The sequence below is a fragment of the Lithobates pipiens genome, unplaced genomic scaffold, assembly GCF_037356315.1.
Source record: "Lithobates pipiens isolate NorthernLeopardFrog02 unplaced genomic scaffold, aLitPip1_a1.2 Scaffold_16, whole genome shotgun sequence".
Taxonomy (NCBI): Eukaryota; Metazoa; Chordata; class Amphibia; order Anura; family Ranidae; genus Lithobates; species Lithobates pipiens.
In genome coordinates, this window is record NW_027507748.1 from 570,806,912 (window position 1) to 570,834,697 (window position 27,786).

The 27,786-nt window shown below is 41.1% G+C and overlaps 1 protein-coding gene across 1 annotated transcript in view; it reads right to left on the reverse strand.

The window, feature by feature from the left end:
- SCN8A (sodium voltage-gated channel alpha subunit 8) overlaps positions 1–27,786 on the reverse strand; it is a 323,320-nt gene that overhangs the window by 257,891 nt on the left and 37,643 nt on the right. Inside the window, exon 2 of the mRNA XM_077483715.1 lies at positions 4,962–5,292. Within this exon, the coding sequence (XP_077339841.1) occupies positions 4,962–5,237 (276 nt within the window). The 5' untranslated portion in view covers positions 5,238–5,292. The remainder of the gene's footprint in view (positions 1–4,961; positions 5,293–27,786) is intronic.

A 27,786-nucleotide genomic window follows, 5' to 3' on the forward strand; every position in this document is an offset into this window, starting at 1 on the left:
TAAAAAAAACAAGATAAATACACCTATTTAATATAGGGTTGGAGAGCTATACTATAGTGTTGGACAGCTACTGTCATACATCTTGGAGACTTGAAAACACCATAAGATAACCCGCCTAATAAATATCATGGTTATCAGGAAACAATGTACCTCTAAAAATACTATTTGGGGGAATTTTAACAAAGATCCTGGGTGTAAAAACAGGTTGATTTGCAACTTCAGTAAGGTTATTGCTAGCTCTTCAGCCAATAGCAAAAGTATAAATGCATAAAAAAAAAAAATCACATAGCAAAATCTCTAACATAACCCCTTCAATTTTTTCAATAAAGGCATTTCCACTGTAGAGAACTATGTTGTTAAAACCAAATAACTGCAGTATGTTAAACATTTTGTCTACAAAACATTCAATCAAAACATCCTGAATTCTAAACATGTTACTTGTATCCATAAGGTTAAAGCGGAGGGCCGTTTAAAAAAAAAAAAAAAGTCAGCAGCTGCAAACACTGCAGCTGCTGACTTAATCAGCCCACTTACCTGTCCAGGGCACCCGCGATGTCGGCCGCCCGAGGCCGACCCGTCCCTCGGCTCTCGGGTCCCGGCGCCGCCATTCCTTGTAAGGGAAACAGGCAGTGGAGCCTTACGGCTTCACTGCCCGTTTCCTACTGCGCATGTGCAAGTCACGCAGCTCTTTGTGAATGGGACGCGCTGTGTTCTGGAACACACAGTTCCCAGAACACAGCGCGACCCATTACCCATAAGACGCCGCACGGAGGAGAGAAGAAAGATCTCCGCGGAGGAGGAAGAGGAAGATTAGGATTATGTGCCTAGCAACAGGCACTTCTGGTAAGTAAAAAAAAATAATTTTTTAAATTTTTATTTTTTTTTGATTTTTTTGTAATTTTTTATATTTTTTTAGGGTGGCCCTCCACTTTAAGCCATCAGGTGCCTGAATCTTTGAAACAGCCTACTGTCTGCATGGTCTTGTGGTTGCTCTGCTGGACAACGCTAAAATCTCATGTTATCAATGGCTACAGTTACTCTGTTGTGTAATATATTTGGCACAACTCTTCAAAGACAGTGACTTTTCTTGGAGGGTCCCATATTGCCATTGTTACAATGTTTTTTTAATCTATTGACCCTTTGATTGTCTCGCATTATAATGTCATAATGGCTGTAGTTTCAAAGTTTAATTCTATAGCACTAGTAATGTAAGCAGTACAATTACTTCAGTTAGTTATAGTTCATTCCAATATACACTATCTTTTCAAAAGTATTGGGATGCCTGCCTTTACAAGCACATGAACTTTAATGGCATCCCAGTCTTAGACTGGATTCACACCTATGCATTTTTAGTGCTTTCTGCATTTTGCAGATTTACACTACAGAACGTGTTCCATAGGAACCCATGTTAAATGAACTGTAGTCCAAATCTGCAAAATGCACTAAAAATGCATAGGTGTGAATCCAGCCTTAGTCCGTAGGGTTCAATAATGAGTTGAACCACCATTTGCGCTAGAACAGCTTCAGCTCTTCTGGGAAGGCTGTCCACAAGGTTTAGGAGTGTGTCTATGGGAATGTTTGCTCATTCTTTCCGAAGCGCATTTGTGAGGTCAGGCACTGATGTTGGATGGGAAGGCCTGGCTCACAGTCTGTGCAAAAGAAAGAAAGCATCAACTCACTATAGTGCAAGCGTTGCACCACCAAGTAAATGTGCGTGACAAGTACAGTGTCCCTTGAATTGCAGACTCACCAGTTATGGTGTGGTCTCCAAGACATGGAGCTATGACAAAAATAGAAATACAGGGAGAGAGACCCCCTGAAAAGGAAGTCACTGGCGTGGTGTCGTTACCAACAATGACACCATGGCAGTGACGTATTTCATGTCACGGATGACGCACCACATTACGTCAGCTACAAACCATGAGGACAGCAGAAGCTATCTTCATGTAAGGAATCAGGATGGCGTGCCTAAATGGCTCAACAGCGCCACAGCGTACCTGCACTGTCATGCTCCCTGGACTTCTGTATGGCAATCCAGTAACCTGGATGACTGGATCTGGGCAGTGTGAGGCTCTCCCATAGACAGACCCTCACGGGACACCTGTCAGCCATCAGAGACTCCTGCCTATACGGTCGGGTGAGTGGACCATTGGTATTTTGACTGTCTATTTCCTGCACAATTATTTCAGTTCTGACCTGTAGATAACTTCCACCCATTGCCCTATTAACTAAAGCTCCCACTGGGTTACCCCCGTTAATATGGTGTGTCCTGAGTCTGCATATCTAAATTACTGACTGTTAGTGGCTATATGCCACCCTATAGTGTATATCACCAGTTGCACAATAGTCAATTGAGCTAACCCAGCGGCACTGGCTTCATAGAGCTTATCACTCAGTGTGTTGGTTTTAAATTTCTACACCTCTATATAGGCATACTAAAGCTGGAAAGTGCAAAATCAGGCTCACTTCTGCATAGAAAACAATGAGCTTCCTGGTTTTATTACCAAAGCTTAATTGAACAAGCTGGTGTTAGAAGCTCATTGGTTTTTATGCAGAAGTGAGCCTGATTTTGCACTTTCCAGCTTTAGTAAATAAACCCCATTGTGTACTTAAAAGCGGGGTATGCCTGTGTACCCCTGGCGGGGGCTTGATATGTACGTGCCCTGATGGTGCTTGTCACCAGGACCTACGTGCCTACTTAACTGTCACTTTTTGTACCTTACATTAAGATCCATTTTTCAGTGTACATGGTGTATGTGATGCAGCTGTTTTTACACAGACAACGTTGTCTCATTTTAACAATAGGTCTAGGCAGGGCTTTTTTTCTCAGAGAATAGGTGCAGGAATTCCCCCTCTCTGAGTCACCCCTTTTCTCCACCCCTACCCACCTCTGAGCACCGTTCCTTGGTTCCATCCCCTACCCACCTCCCAGTACTGCTCTTTCAGACAATACAGAACCAAGTATCAATTTGTGGTGCTAAGTAATCCGTAAAGAATTTGGTAATTATAACAAAAGCAGTAAAATAGAACCCCTGCAGCCAGTAACAATAGAGCCCCCGCCAGCAACAATAGACCACCTCACCACAAAAAATCCCCCCCAAGCAACAATAGACTCCCAACAGCAACAGCAGATCTCCCCACAGCCAGCATCAATAGATTATCGGGCAGCCAGAAACAATAGACCCCTAGATCTCTCCCAGCAACAACTGACCCCCCAGCAATATAAGACCCACCCCCAGCAACAGTAGGTCTTCCACCACCAAAAATAGACTTCCTCAGAAACAAAAGACCCCCATGCAAAAATAGATACCCTCCAGCTTGAATAGATCTCCTAGCAGTGAGTATCAATAGACCCTGCAGCACACCCCAGCACCACTTGCTGTCAGTGGTGAAGGTTCCGGAACTGCGTTCCCCCACGTTCCTGCTGAAAAAAAGCCCTGAATCTAGGTGTTGCAGGTGGGTACCTAGTTTTTGTGTTACTGTAATTACTAATTGTGCAATAAAATTCACTTAATAAGCTGCCCATGACTTCCTTTTCAGGGGGTCTCTCTCCCCCTGTATTTCTATTTTTGTCCTGGCTCACAGTCTGCGCTCCAATTCATCCCAAAGGTGTTCTATCGGCTTGAGGTAAGGACTCCCGTCGTAACGAAATAACGTCATCACGTTATGTGCAAGCCATTCAAGTTCCTCCATCCCAAACTCGCTCATCCATGTCTTTATGGACGTTGCTTTGTGCACTGGTCCAAATCATTTTGTGGAGGGGGTATTATGGTTTAGGGTTGTTTCTCAGGGGTTGGGCTTGGCCCCTTAGTTCCAATGAAGGGAACTCTTAAGGCATCAGCATACCAAGATATTTTGGACAATTTCATGCTCCCAACTTTGTGGGAACAGTTTGGGGATGGCCCCTTCCAGTTCCTGCATGACTGCGCACCAGTGGCACAAAGCAAGGTCCATAAAGACATGGATGAGCGAGTTTGGGGTGGAGAAACTTGACTGGCCTCAAATTGATAGAACACCAATGGGATGAATTAGAGCGGAGACTGAGCCAGGCCTTCACATCCAACATAAGTGCCTGACCTCACAAATGTGCTTCTGGAAGAATGGTCAAACATTGCTATAAACACACTCCTAAACCTTGTGGACAGCCTTCCCAGAAGAGGTGAAGCTGTTATAGCTGCAAAGGGTGGGACAACTCACTATTGAACCCTATGGACTAAGACTGTTCATGCGCATGTAAAGGCAGGTGTCTTAATACTTTTGACAATATAGTGTAGTTTGTAAGGCAACGTTTACACTGGCACTTTCTGACCTAACTTTTCTATGTGACAGATTTATCAAAAGTGGTGAAGTAATTATTAAGAAACATACAGTGACATAGATAAGCATTTGAAATAAGAGTTCACTATTAAGTCATATTTGCTGTAAACATAGTTGCGTGGCTGGGAGACAGAGAAAATGAACAAATCATAGGGTACCATAATGCCCCTTTCTCTGTTCAGGCGAGTAGCAGTGAATGATGAGTGTAGTTGTCAATGCACTTATAGTCTTTGTTCTTTAATCTGTTTCCCCTCCCATTTTTTATGTGACAGATATGAAAACAGTGAAAACATTAGCCCAATCCCTAAGCGTAAATGTTATTTTTTTCACGTCAATTCACAAGTATTGCAATTCTACCGAAAAACTGCACTGTGTGCTTATAAGAAAAATACCCAGCACATGAATAATACCAGCATCTCATGTATCATTTCCATTATCCTGCTTCCACAAAATGATCCTCATCCTTTAATTTACTCCATTCATCGACTGCAGTTGCAATACTGCTCCTGAAAAGAAAAGGTCTCTACAAGTTGCACCTTCCATTATAACCCTACTTGGTTCTAACTGCCTTTTTTAGATGCCAAATGCAAGCACCCTAATCATCTGGACCTGTAATCCCATTGAATTATTTCCCGTGGACTCACTTTCTTGTTTAAATAAAAAGGGTCTAAGTCTTCGATTGGCACAGCAAGAAGTTTCGGATTAACATCGCCGTAGATAAATGGCAAACTTTTGCCTGCTTCCAGGTCAGAGTTTGGTGCAGGTTTATTTTCTTCATCATCGTCTCTGTGGCTACTGTCTGGCTTTGATGGCTTTTTTTTCTTCTCTTCTGCTATACGTTTTTCAATGGCAGCCAGTGATTCACGAGTAAATGCTTTGAAGCTGTCAGGGCCAGGTGGTGCCATAAGCGGAGCTGCCATCTTTTCATCCTGCAGCAAATTCTTTTATTTAAATAGCACCCACGACAGTCAAACTCTGAAGGGTAAGAAAAAGGAAGAAAACGTAAGAAATGTAGATTTTTCAACATGAATAATAATATACAAAACAGGCTATTCTTCAACAAATATAGTTCATATCAATTTATTAGCATAAATCTAGAGCAGTTGGAGGACGGTCTCACCTACTTAGGAAGGGCATTAGGGGTTAAGCACTTAGTATAGGGCCTTACAGAAATACTGGCACGCGCAATCAATGTTAATATGTGACATCATATACCCAGAACAATTCCACTAACAGGGCTTGTTTGATAACTCACCCAATTCTATATTTACAATTCAGGCATAGATTCAAAGATTCAGATCTAGTAAAGTAGACACATCTCTTTGACAGAGTGCAGGCCACTCAATGATAATAGAATAAACCAGGAATTTGAAAATAAATCATGTGGAATGATAGACCAAACTGCTCACTCCAGTTGTGGTTGGAAGCTTTGCAATCCATGCTCCGGCGTCTTACTGGAGAGATAGCAGCCCTGTACCAAATTAGTCACAGATGTATGTATTGCCCATGGCAAGGTACCGTATTTATCGACGTATAACACGCACATTCATTTTAAGAGGGAAGTTTCAGTAAAAAAACTTACATTTTAAACATTTAGGAACTTTGAAGCAAAATAAGGGTCAGTGCCCATCTGCAACCTCACATTGCCATCCATGCAGCCTGATCAATGTCCATCTGCAGCCTCAAAAGTGCCATCAATGCAGCCTCATCAGTCCACATCAATGCAGCCTCATCAGTCCACATCAATGCAGCCTCACAAGTGGCATCAATGCAGCAGCCTCACCATTGTCATCAATGCAGCAGCCTCACCATTGCCATCAATGCAGCCTAATCAATGTCCATCTGCAGCCTCAAAAGTGCCATCAATGCAGCCTCATCAGTCCACATCAACGCAGCCTCACAAGTGCCATCAATGCAGCAGCCTCACCATTGTCATCAATGCAGCAGCCTCACCATTGTCATCAATGCAGCAGCCTCACCATTGCCATCAATGCAGCCTAATCAATGTCCATCTGCAGCCTCAAAAGTGCCATCAATGCAGCCTCATCAGTCCACATCAACGCAGCCTCACAAGTGCCATCAATGCAGCAGCCTCACCATTATCATCATTGCATCAGCCTCACCATTGCCATTAATGCAGCAGCCTCACCATTTCCTTCAATGCAGCAGCCTCACCATTGCCTTCAATGCAGCAGCCTCACCATTGCCATCAGTGCAGCCTGACCGATGCCATCTGCAGCCTAGAGGGGACAGGGAGGGGGGTGCGAAGAGTGCCAACAGATTACATACAGTAAGAATCTCCTATGATAAACAGAATAGTGGTCCACTGGCGGCCCAGAAGACGGGACTTCCTATTACAGAGGCCACCAAGCCAACAGGAGATTTTCACTGTATGTAATCTGATGGCGCTCATCCCGCCCCCCTCCCTGTCCCCTCCGAGGCAGCTAAAATTTAAATATTGGTGTATAACACGCACACACTATTTGCACCTAATTTTCAGGATGAAAGAGTGTGTGTTATATGCCAATAAATACAGTATTTAAAGTACAACTGTACTTTTACTATAAATTATACATTGGCACTTGCAGCTACTGCCAAAAGTATCATAGTATTGCACAATGAGTAGTAACCTGTACTGAAGATAATTGCTGTTTCTTGTAGAATGACCTGTCTGTTTACATCCAAATTTTCTTTGTATGGGGCCATGTCCCTAGGTTGGTAATGCTTGGGAGATGGCCCTATAAAACTCTAAGGGCCCACTGCACAGCCTTGGCCAACATTTCAGCTGAAGGCAATAAACATTAGATCAGATCATGGCTGTGCTACTGAGGAAGGGGAGAAAATTAGTTTTAGTGTTGTTGATAAGGCGAGATAGTAATTTCCTAACAAGCTACAGTCATACTGAACAGCTGAATATATCCTGATATATCAGCATTGGATATTGGATGGCCTGGCATTCAGAAGTTATTCACCACTGTGGAATGTATGCTTGCCACACAGTTGTTCATCCTGTATAAGTGAATGAAGAACATTTCTTAGCAACCCTACAATGTGCTCTTAGCAACTGGTTCAAACCTAGCAGAGCTGACATGCCTTTTTGGTAGGGTCAGCTGTTAGGAAGAACTGTGTAGGATTTTGAACATTCCTATCTTTACTTTAACCATCATGGACATATTTGAGAATGAGCATGTACAAATATGAGTAATTTTGTCTTATGTTATAGTAACAAAAGTGTACCCATTTCAGGATTATGGAACTGGCAGAATTCAATAATTTACATAGTAAATCCACAGAGCATTGCATTCAGTTATGTCCTGAGTATGGGACATAATAAGTAGTACCACAAAAGTTAACAGCTCAGCAATAATGTTGTTTTAATGCAGTGCTCGACAAAACCCGGTCGCCAGGTCGCATTGGCGACTAGAATCAGCGACCTTGCGCCTGGGGCAGCATAGCTGGGGGTATCCCGTCTCCGTGGACCCCCCCCCCGCGCGATCGCGTCGGGCCGCGCCGCAGGCGGCCGGTAATTGAGCCCCCGGCTTTGAGGCCTTCTGTGATCCTATGGTTCCTTCTGGAATCTGGCACCCTCTTGTGGTGGCCGTTGGAATTACAACCAACAATGCTAATTGATTTCCTGCCAGTCTTTCTCCATCCCTTTACTTAGAACCCCTAAACAAAACAAACAAAAAAAAAAATATATATATTTTATTATTTATTCTAACACCCTAGAGAGTAAAATGGTGGTCGTTGCAATACTGTCTGTCACACCGTATTTGCACAGCGGACTTACAAGTGCACTTTTTTTGGGGAAAAATTTTTTATTTAATAAAAAAAAAGACAACAGTAAAGTTAGCCTAATTTTTTTTTTTATATATTGTGAAAGATAATGTTACGCCGAGTAAATCGATACCCAACATGTCACGCTTCAAAATTGCGCCCGCTCATGGAATGGCGACAAACTTTTACCCTTTAAAATCTCCATAGGCGACGTTTAAAAAATTCTATAGGTTGCACGTTTTGAGTTACAGAGGAGGTCTAGAATTAATGCTCTTACTCTACCGATCGCAGCGATACCTCACATGTGTGGTTTGAACACCGCTTTCATATATGCGTTCGCTTCTGCACGCAAGCTTGGCGAGACAGGGCGCATTTAAAACATTTTTTTTCTTATTTTAACTTTTATTTTAATTTTTTTCACTGTTCTTTTAAAAAAAAAAAAATGTGTGTCACTTTTATTCCTATTACAAGGAATGTAAAAATCCCTTGTAATAGAAAAAAGCATGACAGGTCCTCTTTTATATATGAGATCTGGGGTCAGAGAGATCTCACATCTCATATTTACACTAAAATGCAATTTAAAAATGTCCCTTTAAGAGCTATGGGCAATGACTTGGAGACAGGTGGGGGGCTGGGGGCTATCTTCCCCTCACTCGCCTCCATGTCAGGCCAGGGACAGGTCCAGATCGCCGTCACGGACCTGGCTCCTAACTTTTTTAGCTGGCTCCTAGATTCCAAGCAAATTTGTCAACCCCTGTTTTAATGAGATACTTTGGGTGTTTTGAGACATTTACTAATTGTTCCTTGTACTGTAGACACAATAGGCTACAATAATGTCATAGACTGCTGTGCCTCTTGTGTATAATGGGTTATCCCAGGGGAGTCCTTTTATTCCTTCACTATATCTATTCACAAGAATGTTTGTTCTGGCTGACTGTTTTTATTTTAGCTGACAGGACTCGTATGCCACGTACACGACCGGACTTTTCGAGGGACTAGGTGCGACAGTCTTTCCGACTGACTTTCGGCGGAGTTCCGATGGACTTTCCGAATCAACGGACTTGGCCACACACAATCACACCAAAGACCGACGGATTCCAATGTGATAATGTACAACCGGACTAGAATAAGGAAGTTCATAGTCAGTAGCCAATAGCTGCCCTAGCGTCAGTTCTTGTCCGTCGGACTAGCATACACACGAACGGATTTCTCGGTCCGGCGGAGTTCCAGTGGGAAAATTTAAAACATGTTCTATTTCTAAAGTCCACCGGATTTTTGGCAAGCAAAGGTCCAATGGAGCCCACACACGATCGAATTGTCCGACAGACTCGTTCCGTCAGACCTTTGCTGTCAAAAAGTCCGGTCGTGTATACGTTGCATTATACCACCCCTCTAGCATGTTAGTCCACTGCCACTTTTCCTTAGATGTTTAATGCAAGATTTCACATCATACTTTTGAAAATGCCCTTACCGATAGTTTTTAAAATGTTCAATTATGGTTACAGTTTAAAGAAAAATAATTTTCCTATGGAGTGATTAAATACACCTGGCTTTATGTAGTTAAAGCGGTAGTAAACCACTGGCTTTTTTTCATACTAGCACATTATGTGAAACTACCTTAGAACAAAGCCCTCCAGCGGCACGCTGTCACTGCTGAAAGAGCTTCCGTCTTCCTTCCGGGTTCATAGACTCCAAATGTGTGAGTGGTTGGAGCCACGATGACATCAGTCCCATGCACACACACAGGGGGCCACCATTCACGGCACAGGACTCTTAAGGAACGGCGCGGGTATGCCGTTCCTTCAGAGCGCATGCCCCTGTGATAGTACCAGCTGCATTTACAGTAAATATCTCCTAAATGTTGCACTTTTTATATGCTTACCGATAGGTAAAATTCATGCATAGGAGTTTACTCCCACTTTAAACGATCCAGCCAGAAACAAAATACTATTAGAAAAGTTTGTATTGCCAGTAACCTGCTTAAAAACATGGAGATGAAACTGTGATAACAGGCAGTGGCGCAAAATGGGAACAGTAAAGAAAAGCAGACATGGAAGCTGAGTGGGTCCGAAATTGAATAAAAAAAAAAAAAAAAAGGAGCGGGCAACAAAGTGTGAAAACAGGTATGTTTGCTGGTTTGCACTACAAATTGCCCACCTTGTAGTTGCCTACCTTTTTCATCTTCTGTAATCTTTCTGTTATATATCAGGTTTATTTTATAGAGTATAGCATTGACAAATGTTCACCTTTAACATATTGTATTCCTTAGCTTAAAATTGCTATAGCTTGGACAGAAGGCATCATTTTAAAGTAGTTAAAGAGGAAGTAAACTCTTCCACTCTGATGCATCTTTTCATTTAGTCCATTATAATAAGTAATTATTAAACAATAGCCACTGTAATCCAGCCCAAATCGTATATTACTTACTGTTTAAAGAAACTTTAAAAAACTTGTTTCCAGGGGTTAGGCAGCTCCATCTTAAGTATTGTTTTCTGAGTCCACAGTGGAGTGTATTTCTGCCCTTACATTGAGCATTTCCTGTACTGTTAACCAAGCCTCCCTCTCAATCTAACGTTTCTATGGCAACCCTGCTTCACTGTTCATAGCTGACTTGTTTATTTCATAGTATTTACTTGTGCTGATTACCTAGTGTTTGCCTGTACGAGTCCTATCAGTTTCAGCTGATAAGACTGCAGTACTGCTGTCCCATTCCCTGCTTTACACTGTATGTGAGGTCACATGGTGTGTAGAAGGAAGCTCTGAGTGATTAGCAGCCTGCTGGGAGTTCAGTGTTGTGTGCTGTAGGAAGTCCTGATAATAGATAGATAAGACATAGAGAGTGTGCCGTAAATCAGGGGAGATCTGGGCATGCTCAGTGACGTCATTCTAAAGAACAAAAAGGATTACAACAATACTAAGCAAGTAAGGAGATATCTACAAGCAGTGTTCATTGGGGTTTTTTATGCTGATTCACATGAGACAAAGTTGAAGGGGAGGGTTTACAACCACTTTAAGTTAAGGTATAAGCATATAGGTTAACAGTTGCAGTAATCGATAGATATCGACATATTTTGGAGGTTATTATTTGATTCAAAGTGAATTTGTATTAAGGTGGTGTATTCATTTATATTCTGCATTAATCTCCTATCTTTAGTTTATAAATTTAATAAGTGTCAATGTTGGCCTATTAGATGTATATGCTTAGCGAAGTTGGTTTTATAATAGGTTTATTTCTTGGTTTGTCTTCTTTTTTCTACATGATTGTTTATATTTGGAAAAATCTTTGAATAAAGAGGTATATGTAAAAAAAAGAAGGCATCAAAGAGAGGAGAAAGTATTTGATTTAGTAAACAAGGAAAGTAAGAGGAGCTTGTATCTAGTGAGTGAATAGTCGAGTAAAGCCAAGAGGAGTAAAGAGTGTGAGCCAAAAGATCAGGAGGAGGATGCAGGAGTGTCCACCACTGAGGGAGAAGAGAAAACGATATCTGCTTTTATTAATTCTACTGAGTGAGGCTTGGTATGATACAATTTTGATCGGACTTTCAGTGCCATTAGGTAGTGCTACTTGGATGCAACTTTGATAAGGTTTCTATATTATATGGGACAAAATCACACTGCAATTGCACCAAAGTAGTACAGGAAGGAACCTTTTCTAAAATTGCTCCATGCTGAGTTGCATTGATGTGAACGGACGCCATTGAAAACAATGTGATTTGCCTTACCATGCAATTCTGTGCGACTCAAGTCACATCTGAAATCAGGCCTAAAGGATAGCATGGAATAGCATGGTATGGTATGATGACAATGCAGTTGATTTACTAAAACTGGAGATTGCAATATCTCGTGCAGATGTTCATAGTAGCCAAACTGCTTCTAACATCACTTTGTTCAATTAGGCTTTGCCAAAAAATCTGGAAGCTGATTGGTGCCTATGCAGAGATACAGATTTTGCACTTGACAGTTTGAGTTGAATAATGAAAAACACACACAAAAGACCTAGGAACAAGCTAGAGGGGGCAGGAGGGAGGCTGGTCGTATTTTATTCAGTTTTTTGGTCATTCACACTACTAGTCCAAGAAAAATGATAATAATATTAATAATATTACCTATACCTAAACAACACATTAAAACGATATTACATTGACTAACAAGATGCTAGCATTGTTGTTTGTATGAATAATCCATTTACATGCATGGCTTACAGAATTTTGTCTTAAATCTATCTTCTTCAATGATTGCCAGTGTTCCACATACTAATTACTGCTGCCTGACCGGCAATGAAGAAGTTAAATGAATAATACATTATTTATCCACTTACACGTTACAGGAAATGGGCCTAAATTTATAAAACCATTTATGAGCTGTAGCCTTCATACCATTTATAATGGTGCCAAGAATCCTTACCTCTATGATATCATGAATGAGCAATTTGCTTTTACCAACACAATATTTCAATAACCACAAAATGCATGGCCTGTCTTACTCAGTTCCGTGATTTAAGAGGAGCCTTTCCCTACTTCTGGTCCTAAGTGAACATGAACAGATCATGTTTGGCACACTTTTGAATAGAAGGACATGTAGGGAAATTCAAAACCATTTAAAGAAGCACATTAATAATAGGATTTATGTACAGGTACTCCTCACTTAATGACCAGGTTCCGTTCCAACAACCAGGTCATTAAATGAATTGGTTGTTAAAAGGGAGAATCACAAGTAATCAATATTTTAAGCATTCTTAAAGTGGTTGTAAACCCTTCCAGACCACTTTGGCCTACATTGATTAAGGCTTACCCATAGGTACAAACAATATCTCCTTAAACTACATGGTTAAGGAGATATTTGCAAGAAAGACGGCATCAATGTCTTCGGAGCATGCACGGCGTAGAAAACGGCGCAGGCGCACTGAGCGTGCAGTTTAATGAATGGGATTGTGCCGTCACTGACGGCTCCTGTGGCCATGTGCGGGAATGACGTCATCGTGGCTCCGGCCAGTCACAGTGCTGGAGCCGCAATACACGGAAGTCACTCCGGGTATCATGGTGACGAACGAGGACTGCTGCCGGGGGGGGGGGGGGGGGTTATCTCAGGTAATTCATAATGAGATAGTATTCTATTCATACTAGCTCATTATGCCTTTGTCTTGCAGGGTTTTTTTTTTTTTTTTTTTTTTTTTTAGAGAGGGTTTACTTCCTTTTTAACAACTGTACTATACTGTATTGTATTGTGATAAAAAGCATCTAAACACAAAACTCCAGCTCAATAACTTTTTTTTTTAATGTGCATAAGTACAAAAAAAAAAAACCTGAAAGTTCTGTACTGTACCGTACAATACAATGATGAATATATGTGCCGTTAGAGTGGGGAGAGCCGGTAGCAGGTCCAAGTAGTCGTTAAATGGGTAAGTCGTTAAATGAGGAGTATATGTATTTCTATTATATTACTTTCAAAGTCTTTATGCTTTTGAGTTTGTATCTTATGAATCAATATAATTTGAAGAAGATCTACCTTTTAACTTAAATATTCGCCTCAATCTAGCAGATTAGCAATATGAAAATCTAGATTTTGTGAGAAAGCTAAGGCCTCTGAATGCATGTGGAATGGCTGGTGGAAAAAAACCACAGTGCAAAGGAGAGGACCAGGCACCTGACACATCCAGAAGTGCGTTGGATGCAGAAGATTCCTTGGTATTAGGGCTGAAACAACTAATCGACAACTAATCAATTATGAAATTAATCGATTACTATTTTCATAATCGATTAATCGGCCAGTAACATAAGGGGGTTAAAAAAAATACGAAAATGAGCCCTCCATAGTACAAAAATATAATCACTACTGTAAATATTACTTTCACTGTTCTACAGTAAAAAAAATTAATCCCTTCCAGTAGTTATCTGCTTTTTTTGTACTATAAAGGGCTCATTTTAGTCTTTTTAACCCCATTATGTTACTAAACGTCTTAGACCTGGTTCACATCTATATGTTTATTGGTGCTTTTTGCAGCGACGCACTACAGTTCATTTACATGGTTTCCTATGGGACACGTTCACATCTGTGCTTTTTTTCAGCCGCTGCATATTTGGAAAGGGTCAGGGACTTTTAAACGCAAAACGGTGCTTTTTTGGTTCAATATACTTCAATGGAGAAGCTGCAGAAAAGAATGCAATGCGTTTTTGCAGCAATTTGTGTTTTTTAATATGCCCCCAAAAAATGCAAAAAATGCAAATTGCAGTAAAATCAAAGAGCAAAAATCTAAACGCACAGCAAAAAGCACGGCAGAAACAGATCAAAAGCAAAAACTGCATAAGTGTGTACCGAGCCTTATGCTGGTCTCACGGATCAATTTTCAGGTGAGAATATTCAGATGAAAAATCTTTGTACATTCACTGAATGAAAGAATTTAGTTTGAAATTTTCACTTCATTTCTGAACAAAAAGCACATGCACTGTCTGAAAATTCCTTTGACAGAAAAGTTTTCGATTATTTCAAAATTTCCCTGGCACTGTGGTTGAAAATGAATGTCAATTTGACCCACTTTTTTTTAAGGTTATTAACCGATTAATCGAAACAATAATCGACCAACTAATCGATTATGAAAATAATCGTTAGTTGCAGCCCTACTTGGTATACATAGCTTTTCAACAGACCGGGGAAAAGACTTACCGCCTGTTGGGGAGGTAAGTATTATTGCATTTTATAACAGGCTGCTTTTTCTTTCAGCAACACAATCTCTTTAAGACCCCTTTCACACTGAGGTGGTTTTCACTCCACTCCACGCCCCTTTCACTCCAGTGTGAAAGCCCAAGGAGTGGTGCACTGGCAGGACGGTGAAAAAAGTCCTGCTAGCAGCATCTTTGGAGCGGTGAAACGTTCCTATACATTGAAATCAATGGGGCAGCACAGCTATTTTGCCAGCAAATCGGCGCTGCAGCAACGCTTTGCGTGCGGTTTTAACCCTTTTTCGGTTAAAACCGCCCCGCTAGCGGCCGATTACCGCCGCTAAAACTATAGTAAAACAGCGCTTTACCACCGACGCTGCTCCTGCCCCAGTGTGAAAGGGGCCTAACTGAACACTCCAACTTTACGTTTTTTTGGTTTTTGTTTTACCTTTAGGTTACAAAGTCACCTTCCATATAAACTAGACCCATATATTGTACACTTTGTTGTGTTGCTGCTACAGGTTCAGCACTAACTTGGCAGCATATAACATGGATAAACACAAAGATAAACCCTAAAAAGGTTTTTTGTCCGAACTCAGTATATAAAAACGTATATAATGCTAATAAACGCATACATGCTTTACTGTATACTATATTATGAATAGCAAACATTTCTCCACTGGATCTATTTCTTTTTAAAGGGTATCTAAATAAACCCTTTTAGAGACAACTGCTGTTTTTGTATGACTAATACTGTATATAGTTTCCCATATACATATTCAGTAGGCATTTCAATGGAAGGTGGTCAGGAGACAAGTTTAGCTGCCTTTATTTGTATCCCAGCATTTGTATTTATAGTTTTTTTTTACTTTACCTCTTGGAAGCAGTAGGTTACTTTCATATATATTTACAAATGCATGCAACTTCTTTTTTTTTTTTTTTTAACTTTAAATGCATACTATAAAGTGAGCAGGCTCTAGCTTAGAGGTGTTTTACTTTGACTTGCTCAGTTGTTGGGGTTGATTTACTAAAGCCAACTAAGCTGTTTACTTAAAAAGGAAGTTGCACTTTGCAAGGGAATTTTCCCCAGAGCTTAGTGAATGCGGTAAAATGTCACTTTGCAAAGAATACTTAATTATACATGGGAAAAAAAAAATAAGGTCACTTTTGCATGCACATGATTGGATGACTGAAGTCAGCAAAGTTTCACCTCATTCACTAAGCTCTGGGGAAAATTCTCTTGCAAAGTGCAACTTCCTATGCTAAATGAACAGCCTTTTTGTCTTTAGTAAATTAATCACAAGCTGTAAAATTTTTACACCTACAACAGTGGCAACTACTGTAGCTGAACCTGTAACTTTGTAAATCAGCGAAAAGTAGCTGTAATGGAAGGGGAACTTGTGTTATCTCTGTACTTTCCCATTGTATGTTTTTCTTTTCTTTTTTTACAACAGAGTCCCTTTAGCCTAGGTTCCAGCACGATTACAGCGCAGGATCCTGCATCACATCTCTCAGTTCACACTGCCCTCTGGGAACCAATGTGAATGTCAATACATTGTTAATGACATCCCCAGATCGATTCACAGATTGCAGTGCGAGCTGTTAACTCGCACAGGAATGGGATCCCATAGGTGAGAACACCCATGCAATACAATTTCAGTGCGGGGGAAAAAGTCCCTGCACTTTTTTTTCCCTGTGAATCGAATGTGAGTTCAGTCATACAACTGTATGGCTGAACTCACATCTCACAGACATTGGATGTGATCGCCACCTGCGGTGCTAGTGCGAATCACATGCGATGTCTGAGAACGCATATGTATGAAACTGGGCTTAAAGTGATTGCAAAACTACATAAAAAACAGCTTTATAATTCCATTGCACAGAGCAACCCTGAACCTCCTCTTCTTGGGTCCCCCACCAGCGCATCTAGCGCCTCTTCTCTAGCGAGTGCTTCCATAGGAAGTTGCTTCCTTAGGGGGGCACTCATTTGGGCTCACTTCTGAGTCTCACTGTGTCTATTGATACAGACAATGGGATTTGGCCCTGCCCTCAGCTCCCTCTTCAGTGGCTGTGATTGATAGCAGCAAAGCCAGTGAAACCAGGAAGTAAAGCGATAGAAGAGCTGCACAGCATTGGATCAAATGAAAGCTTTGGTAAGTAAAAGAGGGGTGAGGGGAGGATACTAATGCCTTAAGGCTCTTTTCACATTGGGGCGGGAGGTGCATTGGTGGTAAGAATAGTGGTGCTTTACCGTCCGATTTACGACGCTATTCGCCCACTAGCAGGGCGGTTTTACCCCGTTAATGGCCGAGAAAGGGTTAAAAATCACAGAAAAGTGCTTCTGCAGAGGCGCTTTGCCGGCAGTATAGCCGTGCTGCCCCATTGACTTCAATGGGCAGAAGCGGTGAAGGAGCAGTGTATACACTGCTCTTTCACCGCCCCAAAGATTCTGCTAGCAGGACTTTTTTTACCGTCCTGCCAGCGCACCGCTCCAGTGTAAAAGCCCTCTGGTCTTTCACATTGGAGAGACAGCAGCAGCTGTTTCAGGTTGGTTTGCAGGCGCTGTTTTTAGCGCAATAGCACCTGCAAAACGACCCAGTGTGAAAGGGGTCTAACATTTTTTTACCTTAATGCAAAAATGCAATAGGGAAAAAAAGTTTAGGCTTTATAACCACAGCATTCTATGTGATAAAAATCTCATTATGCCTCAATTACAGTGATTTTATATATGTAGAAAAAATTATCCTATCAAAAAACATTAATGCATTAAAATTATTATAAGCACATTATTATAATTATTATCTGGTAAGTACAGTATAAGAAAGTACTACTCAATTTAATAATATATGTGAAAACCTTACAAATGTTTCCATACCTATGCTGATGTTCTGATACTCTGCAGAAACATACTCTATGTATACATGTAATAAAAGCTTTCTAAGATGAACTAGCAGGTGAAATTACACATTTATATTTTGTGGGGCTTTAAGAATTTTCATCACTGGGAAATGTAAAAAAAAAAAAAAAAAAAAAAAAACAGAAAAGCTGACATTCCCGACAGAATAGCATTGGCCAGGCTGCAGTAATAGTAGGCATGTGTTCCACGAAGGACAGGACACCAGTGGAAGGCCTCTGGGACCTGTTCTAGGACAGACTATTATTAGTAAAATGGAGTAGTATGGAGAGAATTTCTGCTGATGACACAGGTAACAGTTATATGGGTGGGAAAGGAACAGGTAATGATTAATGATACAGGTATAGCAGAGAAATAGTCAAAGTGCCCTCACATTTACATGTAATGGTGGCAAAACAACCCACTTGGGACTTAGGCATTTATAAATCATTAGAAGATTTATGGAGCTATTCTATAAACCATAAGTGACATTTTAGTCCTTGGTATACCAATGACATATGTTTAGGCTGCCTGAAAAGAGGAATTCACAAAAATGACTGTAAGCATAGTCTACTCCGATAATATTAATGAATAAAAATCCTTTTATTTATAAAACAAACCTAAATTTGCTATTATTATTGCATCCTCTGGTGATAAAATGTAGTTTGCAAGCTGCTGGTTACCACCGTTTGTGATACCACCAGTGGTGGATATGTACAAGAGGCATATGCAGGGTCCGATGCTGGTGAATACGTATTCCCAACTGGCTCTGTATTGTTGTAGTGTTCGAACAGTATAATTTAAAGGATATAAAAGTCAGAGATATACTTCTGTTAAAAAGAACGGCCTGCACAGACTCCTGCCAAGGGATGCATGCTCCTGCACTGTATTCCTGAGCAGCCTTCATTGCATGAGGCTGGGATAGGAGTTTAAGCAGAGCTATTTGATGTTGGGAGAGATCGTGAGTGAGGGGAGCCACCAAGATCCAGCATTGCTGGACGTGTCTCAGCATGTCTAAAATGGCAACTGCAGTTCAAAAATAGACACTCTTCACAAACTTAAGGCGTGTATGATTAGTAATTTCTCACACTTCTACATGTTGTACACTGTTTGAAAAGTCGAAGGGGGTGACACGGTCTCTTTAACCGCTTGCTTACTGGGAACTCCTATCCTGTCCAGACCAATTTTCAGCTTTCAGCACTGTCGCACTTTGAATGACAATTGTGCAGTCATAAAACACTGTACCCAAATTACATTTTTATCATTTTTTCCCCCAGAAATAGAGCTTTCTTTTGGTGGTATTTGATCACCTCTCTACAAAAAAATATAAAAAGACTGAATTTAAAAAAAACATATTTTTATAAAATATATGTTATAAAATTTTAAAACAGGTAATTTTTCTCCTTCATTGATGTATGCTGATGAGACGGCACTGATGGGTGGCAATAATGGGCATTGATCAGTTACACTAATAGGCAGCACTGCTAGTTGGCACCGATTTGCACCACTGGTGGGCATTGATAGGTGCCACTTGTGGGCATTGCTAGGTGGCACTGGTGGGCGCTGTGGGCACTGGCAGGTGGTAATGGCAGGGGGTACTAGTGTGCACAGATGAGGCATAATTGCCTCTTCTGCTTCGGAACCGATGTCCCTCTCAGATGAGCCGATGATCGGCTTTTTTTTCTCCTCACGCTGTCAGCGTAAAACAATTAAATAAAAACAATTACTGAGATTTTGTTAACATCACGTGATCAGCTGTCATTGGCTGATAGCTGATCACATGGTAAGGTGTCGGGACCGGTGACTCGTTGATCACAGCACGCTCCACGCACGCAGTGCAGGGCGGGCGCAGGGAGCGTGCACAGGGGAGGCCGTCATATGAGGACCTCCCGGAAATTCAGGTCCGCGCTGTGGTGAGCATTCGGCTATAGCGTGGACGTCAAGCGGTTAAAGCTTACTGAACACCTGGATGCATGCATGCTGTTTGCCGTGTAGATTAGCACACAGGTGTGTTCTGTGTTACAGGCTCAAGCAACCTCAGAATACCAAAGGGTTGTACAACTCTTTACAGCTGTACTGAACCTTGGGGCTTAACAGTCCTTCTAAATTAAACCTTTAAAAGAGAAGTATGGGAATAGCAAAAAATAAATAAAAAATCATACTCACCTAGACGGCTGCAGCACCGATACCAGCTGCAGGTGTCCCCCAATTATTCTAAGAGGGAGAACTGAGCAATCAAACACTGCTGATTGCTCAGCTCTCAGTCCCTAGTCTACAGAGTGCTGGTGGTGACTGTTAGTCACCAGCTCTCTGCTCCTCCCCTCCAGGGCTCACTGAAGTGCTGGGCTGTTGAGGGGGTGGGAGTGGCTGACTCAGGCTTTCAGCAGCTCGCTGAGAGGCTGAACCAGCTGTTTGTCTGGGTGGATCCTGACCATATTCTTGGGATTTTCTTCAGAGCCTGGACTGCCTCTGTGTTGTCAGCTGACAGCGGACTTTAGCTTTAGTCAACCCAAAAGTGATATTACAGTTCTGATAAAGTCACTTGCTCACTTCTCTTTGATCTCAAGAACCAAAATCTTCCTATCACAGTTTGTGGTACCACTATTGCCTACCCTGAGGTTTTAGGTGATGGCACTCCTGTTATTGCAATTTTTCATAATATATACAGAAACATCTAATTGGAGATTAGGACCTCTTTATACTGACCATTACAGACGTGTAGATCTGGAAACTCAGGCACAAAGATCTTGTTTTTTCCAAAAGATATTACAAAGTTTAGCTCTGCAATATCTGCTAAAAACTGAAAATATCTGTTTTGAAGGGAGTAACCCTTTAATAAATGGTGAATAGAGCAGCAGCAATAACAGTACCTGCTTTGTCCCAGTGCCTTTCATTGCTCCAAAATACAGGTACACTTTGCCTTTCAACAGGATATATGCAATAATACTGTCCACCCTAGAGTCCAGCACTGCAGTTCCTTTAAGGAAATGGGAAAACCATTTTGAATAAATGTGGTGTTGATTCACCATAACGTTATTGTAGGGCAGCATATAATGTTTTAAAAAAAATTCTAAAGGTGCAATGACTGTAAGTACCAGTCACATGTACTCCCATGTAGAACATTCCAGGACCCCACCAAATCCAAGCCACCCTGTAATGCAACCAACAATGCTTCCTTGTTGTGGGTCCCTCTCATCTCACTTGCATTACCACTGACCATTACTCCATCATGGTGAGGTCATAGTTGGCAGAACACTCCCTCCGGATTATGTTAACCCTTCCATGTCTCGCAGAAAGTTGGCAGCATGTAGTACAGAAATCACACTGTAATGTTTTCCTGCTACAGGAAAGTGAACAATTATTATTTTATTAGTATTGGCAAGTATGCGAGCAACAGTCATACCAACCAATTAAAAAGGCATATAGAAAGTGTAGGGTTAAATCAGTGCCAGCAACTAGGAAGCTGCACTCTGTATCTTGGGATGCTGTGCAAGGAGGCTGGATTTTAGCTCATCACATACAGTATACATTTCAGAGATGCCCAACTACAATTAACATGTTTGCTTTTCATATATAGGCAATATCAGTGGCAATACAACCTAGGTAATATGTAATGCACAGTTTCTGAAGGAAAAAATAACATCATTTCATTGTGATAGAACAAGAAGCTTCTACAAAATGTGATTAGATGAATCTCACATCTACAGGCTACTGTGCACAAGTTGCCAGAACTGCATAGCCCGAACTCCTATCATCTTTCGGGAGCAGAGACTTTTCAGATTAATCTGTGTTAAGTGCATTGGCCATGGTCCATTTTTGCATTTAAGGTTACCCAGTTCATTTATATTTAAAGCGTTTGGATCACAATGTCCATGCTTTGCTTTTCTTCCTTAATGTTTAAGCAGGCTTAGAAGAGAAACCCCATATTCTCTCCTAAGCATGCAGTAATCTGAATTACTTTGTAGTTGCATTGTATTTAAGAAGTGTAAGAAGTGCTCTATAATGTGCACCTATATTACCTAGAAAATGCTCAAATACATTCTCTACTTCAGTTTAAAATATATGTGTAATTTTTGAGAAAATTATGGCACAGAGCAAGCACTTTTCTTTCTATCTTTCATATATATATATATATATATATTTATTAATATAAAGGTGTTGGAATGGATCATGCAAAATCTCACAGACCGCACTAATTGAAGCTGAAGTATAATGCCCTGCACACACGGTCGGACTTTCCGATGGAAAATGTACGATCGGCTGTGTTGTCGGAAATTCCAATCGTGTGTGGGCTCCATCTGACTTTTTTTGTCGGATTTTCGGTCACACAAAGTTTGAGATCAGGATCTAAAATCTTCCGACAATAAAATCCAATTGTTTAAATTCCGATCGTGTGTAGACAATTATGACGCACAAAGTGCTACGCATGCTCAGAATGGATTACAAGACGAAAGCTATTGGCTACTGGCCTCTTTATAGTCCCGTCGTACACGTTGTACGTCACCTCGTTCTGAACGATCTGATTTTCTGACAACTTTGTGCTACCGTGTGTATGCAAGACAAGTTTGGGCCAAAATCTGTCGGAAAAAATCAGATGGATTTTGTCGTTGGAATGTCCGACCGTGTGTGCAGGGCATAAGTCTGGCAATTTCTACATAGTTCCTTCAACCATGGGTTGAAGGAAATAAAATTGCTCAACACCCTCATCAACACAGTCAGTGTTGATGGGAAAATCCCTCCTTCAGCACCATTGTGTTCTGCCAGTGGAGAACACGGGAAGCAGAATACAATAATCACTGTCAACGGTTATACGATGATTAGGGTGATTGGGCAGAAAAACCCCAGAAGGCTGGTTGTATTGACCACAATATATCAGGGCTGCTGAGCCCTGACAAAGTTGGCAGTGTACCTGCCTCAGTCATCCACAGCCCTGTTCTCTGTCAGCTGTGTCCTCTCCTCCATCATCTCACCCCTCCCCTCTCTGACTGTCTGCTTGTGTCAATGCACCCCCCTCACTCCTGTTGCTCTCATAGTTAACATTAAAAGCCCCCATCCCCTCTCTATTAGAACAAGAAGTTCCCCTGTGTCTGTGTTACATCATAAATATGCTTATCTTACTGCGATCATGTGACTCCTCGGCTCTGTCTCTCCTCTCTCCTCTCCTCCCCTGCCGACGTCAGCAGCAGTGCTCGGCCCCGCCCACTGGAACTGTCAGCCAGGCAGAGGAGAGGAGAGAGGAGGCAACTGATCACAGGAAGACAGTGTGTTATCAGTACAGATAAGCATATTTATGATATAACACAGACACAGGGGAACTTCTTGTTCGAATACAGAGGGGATGGGAGCTTTTTAATCAAGAGGCTTAACAACAACTTAAGGCTCCGTTCACTCTAGTGTGACTCGAAAGTCACGTAATTTCTAGTGCGGATTTGGAGTGTGGCTTTCATGCAACTTTACACTCTCTGGCACTCAAGTCACAAGAAAGTGGCATCAAAGTATTGCATGAAGCTTTTTAAAGTTGCTGCGACCTTAAGCTGCATAGATTGAAACGGGTGCCATTGAAATAAATGGGCTGTGATTTGTCATGTGACTTTATGTGTCCAAATGAACTAGTGTGAACGGAGCCTTAATCCAATCGGTAAACTGCTTCATATCCAAGCTTTCCATTTTTAGTGACTATCCAAAAAACATTATTTTTTTTTTTTCTTGGAAGATTAGCAGATAGAGCTGTATTCTCCAGTTATTATTGAAAACAGGGGTGTAGCTACAAATCATGGGGACAATAGCAAAATTGTAATGAGACTACTACTAGGGACCAGTAGACAGACGTTGTCATGGAATAGCAGGGCATCACTGCATGGAATTAACATTTAACTTTCACTTTCCAGCTAACTCCGGGAGACATATTGTCGGCCACAGCTGTGTGCCGGGACCGATGCAGGGGCTTGGATCTAAGGTAAGTATTTCATAATGAGCTAGTATGCTATGCATACTAGCTCATTATGCCTTTGTCTTGCAAGGGTTTTTTCGGTGGTTTTACAACCACTTTAAGCCCTCCTACCCTTACAACCACTGCAGCAAGAAAATGGTGCAAGAGGTAGCCTAGTAGAAAGTTATGTATTTATTACAGGTATTTATATAGTGCCAACTATTTATACAGCACTTTACATATTGTACATTCAAATCAGGAGCTTATAATCTAAGGTATCCATCTCACTTGCAAAACATACTACAGCCAATTAAACCCCACACTGTCTTTGGAGTGCTGGAGGAAATCCAAGTACCCAGAGGAAACCCACAATGCACAGGAAGAACCAGCAAACTCCATGCAGGTAGTGTCCTGGCTTGGAATCAAACTGAGGACCCCAGCGCTGCAAAGCAGAAATGCTAACCACTAAACCACTGTGCTGTTAAAAATATAATAATAATCCCACTAGCCCAGGATTACGAAGGGATGTGCGGGTACGCCCTTTTGCGCACCTGTGCCATTCTGCCGACGTACATCAGCTTGCGGCGGTCGTGAAGCGGTTAATTGCCTCAAAAGCCCCCCCCATCCTTGCTCGGGTTTTAATAAGTACAGTTCAGTGGTTGTGGTGCTGCTGAAGGTAGGTTAGAAAAACTGTCAGAGAACTAATTTAGCCACCACATCTAAGAAATGGTAAGCTGCAATATAGTGCATTTTTGCTCTTGTAATACCGCTTTAACCTCTTGAAAATGGCAACTGCCAGAAATGAAACTGTGCTATAATTATTGCAGTCTAGTGCAAATTTCACATCAAATATTTCATTTAAGCAAACAATGAGTTCACTTAAAAGAAGAAATAAAGATACACACACATTTCTTATAAATAAAATAAGCCAAATGTGTCTGGCAGTATCACAAACATATAATCTGATGACGCATGTAGGGGGAATTCCTTTTACTGTGTCACTTACATAGTCATAACTAGAAATAAAGTTATACTTAAAGTGGATGTAAACCCAATGTCATCCTATCTAAATTACTGCCATAGGGGTTATCTATAAGGATATACATGCCTCCTGCATGTATCTTTACCTGTCAAATGTCTCCCCTCTGTCTGTTATGAGAACCGAAAAACTGCAGATTCTGTGGGTGGGCCTGTTGTCTGGAGCTCGGTGGGTGGAGTCGTGATGTCAGTAGACTCCCCACCCACCTCTACACTCCCCATGTCAATATGCATTTTTTCCTGTGTATTTATTACACTGAAATTCTGCTATGATCTCTAACATCCAGTGAAAAGACAGGAAAGTAACCACATGACTTCAGCATGCCCAATTATGCTGAGGTGTGGAACAGCCAATCCTGGGAGAGCAGCAGAAGTAAGGAGTGGGAGGGAATTAAAAAAGAATGCATGTCTCTTAGGCTACTGCACGAGATATGTAAATCACCTGTCACTCTTAGCAAGTAGGAGGATTTGACAACGTTTTTCTCTGTTTGTCAAGATTTATCTCACTGAACAATAAAAAAAGGATCGCTCAGAGCTGGATTAACTCTGTGTGGCAAGATTGGGCTCAAATGATAGGAAATCTTATACTCTACATTATGACATCAAAAAATAAATAAATGAATAAAAATTTTCGGGTTTACAACCACTTTAAAGAAATAAAATTTTCACTGCAACTACTGTGTTCACAAACCTGCTCCACTCTGGAAATTCCAGTAGTCTGCAGTTAGACAGGCTTCTGAGGCTCCTTGTTCCTAAAGCTGCATTATACAGTCTCAAGAGTTCTAGTTTCTCAACTACACCCACCAGCGGCAGGCCAAACTTTCACTAACATCACAGGTAAGGTAGCTAATGCTATTGCAATTACATTGTGTACTTTGTACAACCCTGGAATCTTCCATTACGTGCCTAATTGAGAAAAACTATTGCTACACCTGAGTCTTCTTGCAACAGAAGCTGAAGCCCTCAGGAGCAGGGATGAGTTTGGCATTGGTTAAAACCTGGAAGTTAAGCCCCTTTCACACATGCAGACCATTTGTCCATTTTTCATCCATCTGTTGACAGATGAAAAATGAACATCAATGCATCTCAATGGAAAAATGGATGTAAATGGATGATCGTCCATTTATATCTGATTACATTCGCTTCTGTCAACATCTGTTTTTTTTGGAAAGGATCAAAGCCTATTTTCCTCCTGTTAAAAAATATCAGATCAAACAGATGTAAACAGACAAACTATCCGTTTTTGCTTGAAAGAACTGGAACTCATGTGGTTAAAGTGATTGTAAGGGTATTTTTTAAAAATAACAAACATATCATACTTATTTCCACTGTGCAGCTCGTTTTGCACCGAGTGGCTCAGAACTTGCTCTTCTGGGGTCCCTCGGCAGCTCTCACGGCTCCTCCCTACATCAGATAACCCTACGGGAGAAGCGCGCTCCCGGGGGGATTACCTTGTGAGCATGCAACAACCGAGTCCAGCATTCGGCGTCCATAGGAGCCGAATGCAGGACTTGGCCCCACCCACTGGCGCCAGCGTCACTGGATTTGATTGACAGCAGTGGGAGCCAATGGCTGCTCTACTATCAATCTATCCAATCAAGAGCCAGGAGAGAGACAATGCGTCCGCACCAATTGAATTAAGGGGTTCAGGTAAGTAAAACGTGGGGGGGGGGGGGCTGGGGGGCCAGTGACTGGCAGGTGTTTTTTTATAGGATGCATTAAGGGGAAAAACACAAACCTTTAGAATCCCTTTAAGGACTCTAGCTGGCAGATTTTTAAAAAAAATGTAAAAACGAATGAAAAACGGACAAAAAAATGGATGGAAAACTGCTGACGTAATACCTTTTTCTTTGAAAAAAGTGAACGAATTGATGAAACAAATGGTTCGCATTGTGTGAAAGGGACCTTAGCTGTATTGCTGGGCCAATAAGCTGTGGTTGGGTTTACATAGCTGTGTGTACACAAAAAGGGGAAGTGCGTGTGACATCATTAACCTAATATGGCTACCTGGCCATATGGATGAACATAATATATGTTAATATGTTAGTGCAACCTTTCTCAACCAGGATTCTGTTGAACCCTAGGTTTCCTCCAGAGGTTGCCAGGGGGTTCCAGGAGCAATAAGCAACTTCAACATCTCAAGCAAATTCCCACAGACAACAATAGAAAACAATAATCTTAGCTATCTGTTTTCAATTACTACAAAAGGTAAGGAGCATTCTTCTCAGTGACCATCACACTTATGTACCCTGAGATGTAAATATAGTAATTATAACCAGGGGTTCCTCCATGTTAAAAAGGTTGAGAAAAGCTGTGTTACTGATTTGGTCTAGATTGTATTTAAATAAAGTTTTTGACTTTATGTAGTGACAATAATGGAGCTAAATAAATTTTCCTTGCTGTCTGCAGTAAATACATTGTAATTTGAATTGAATTATAAAAGCATGATTGAACAGAACTACTGAGCATATTTTTTTAAAACAGTAAATATGACTTTCACCAAAGATTTACTAGTGTCATTTAACCCATTTGTTACTACCAATGTAAGGTTTGCATCAGAAGCAAAAGCATCAGCATTTATGCTCCATTCATGTCTGTGCATTTTAAGCGTGTTCACAGAACATAGAAAAGAAATGTGTGCCGTCCATTGATAATCGCACCCCAAATGCAGCCAGCCGATAAGTGTTTTTGTGCGTGGCAAATATGCATTAAGAAAACACACAAAGTCCAACACACAAAAAGATGCAGGAGCTTCCCTTTGTCATGCATAGGGCAGTCCATTCAAATGAATGGTATTCCTTATGCATGTCAGATGAAAAGACACAAAAAACAAATCAAAAAAACGGATGTTGACGCAATGCACAGATGTGACTAGGGCCACGTACACTCCCACTGCTGTATGTAGCCTTTCTGGTGGAATTGATATGAATGGCGGTAAATGCGCACAATCACTTTCACAAGGGGGCCTGCAATAAGGCTATGCAAAATGTAGTAATCCATAGCAACTAAACAGACTTCAGTTTCCTGCAGTAATTAAAAATATATTACCCATTTACAGCTGTAGGTTTTTGTCTTTTTAATATGTTGCTTTAATTATAAGGCTAGATATAATACATTACTTGTGCAACCCAATACTCAAGCTTTACGCAAAATGAAATAAGACAAAAAAAAAAAAA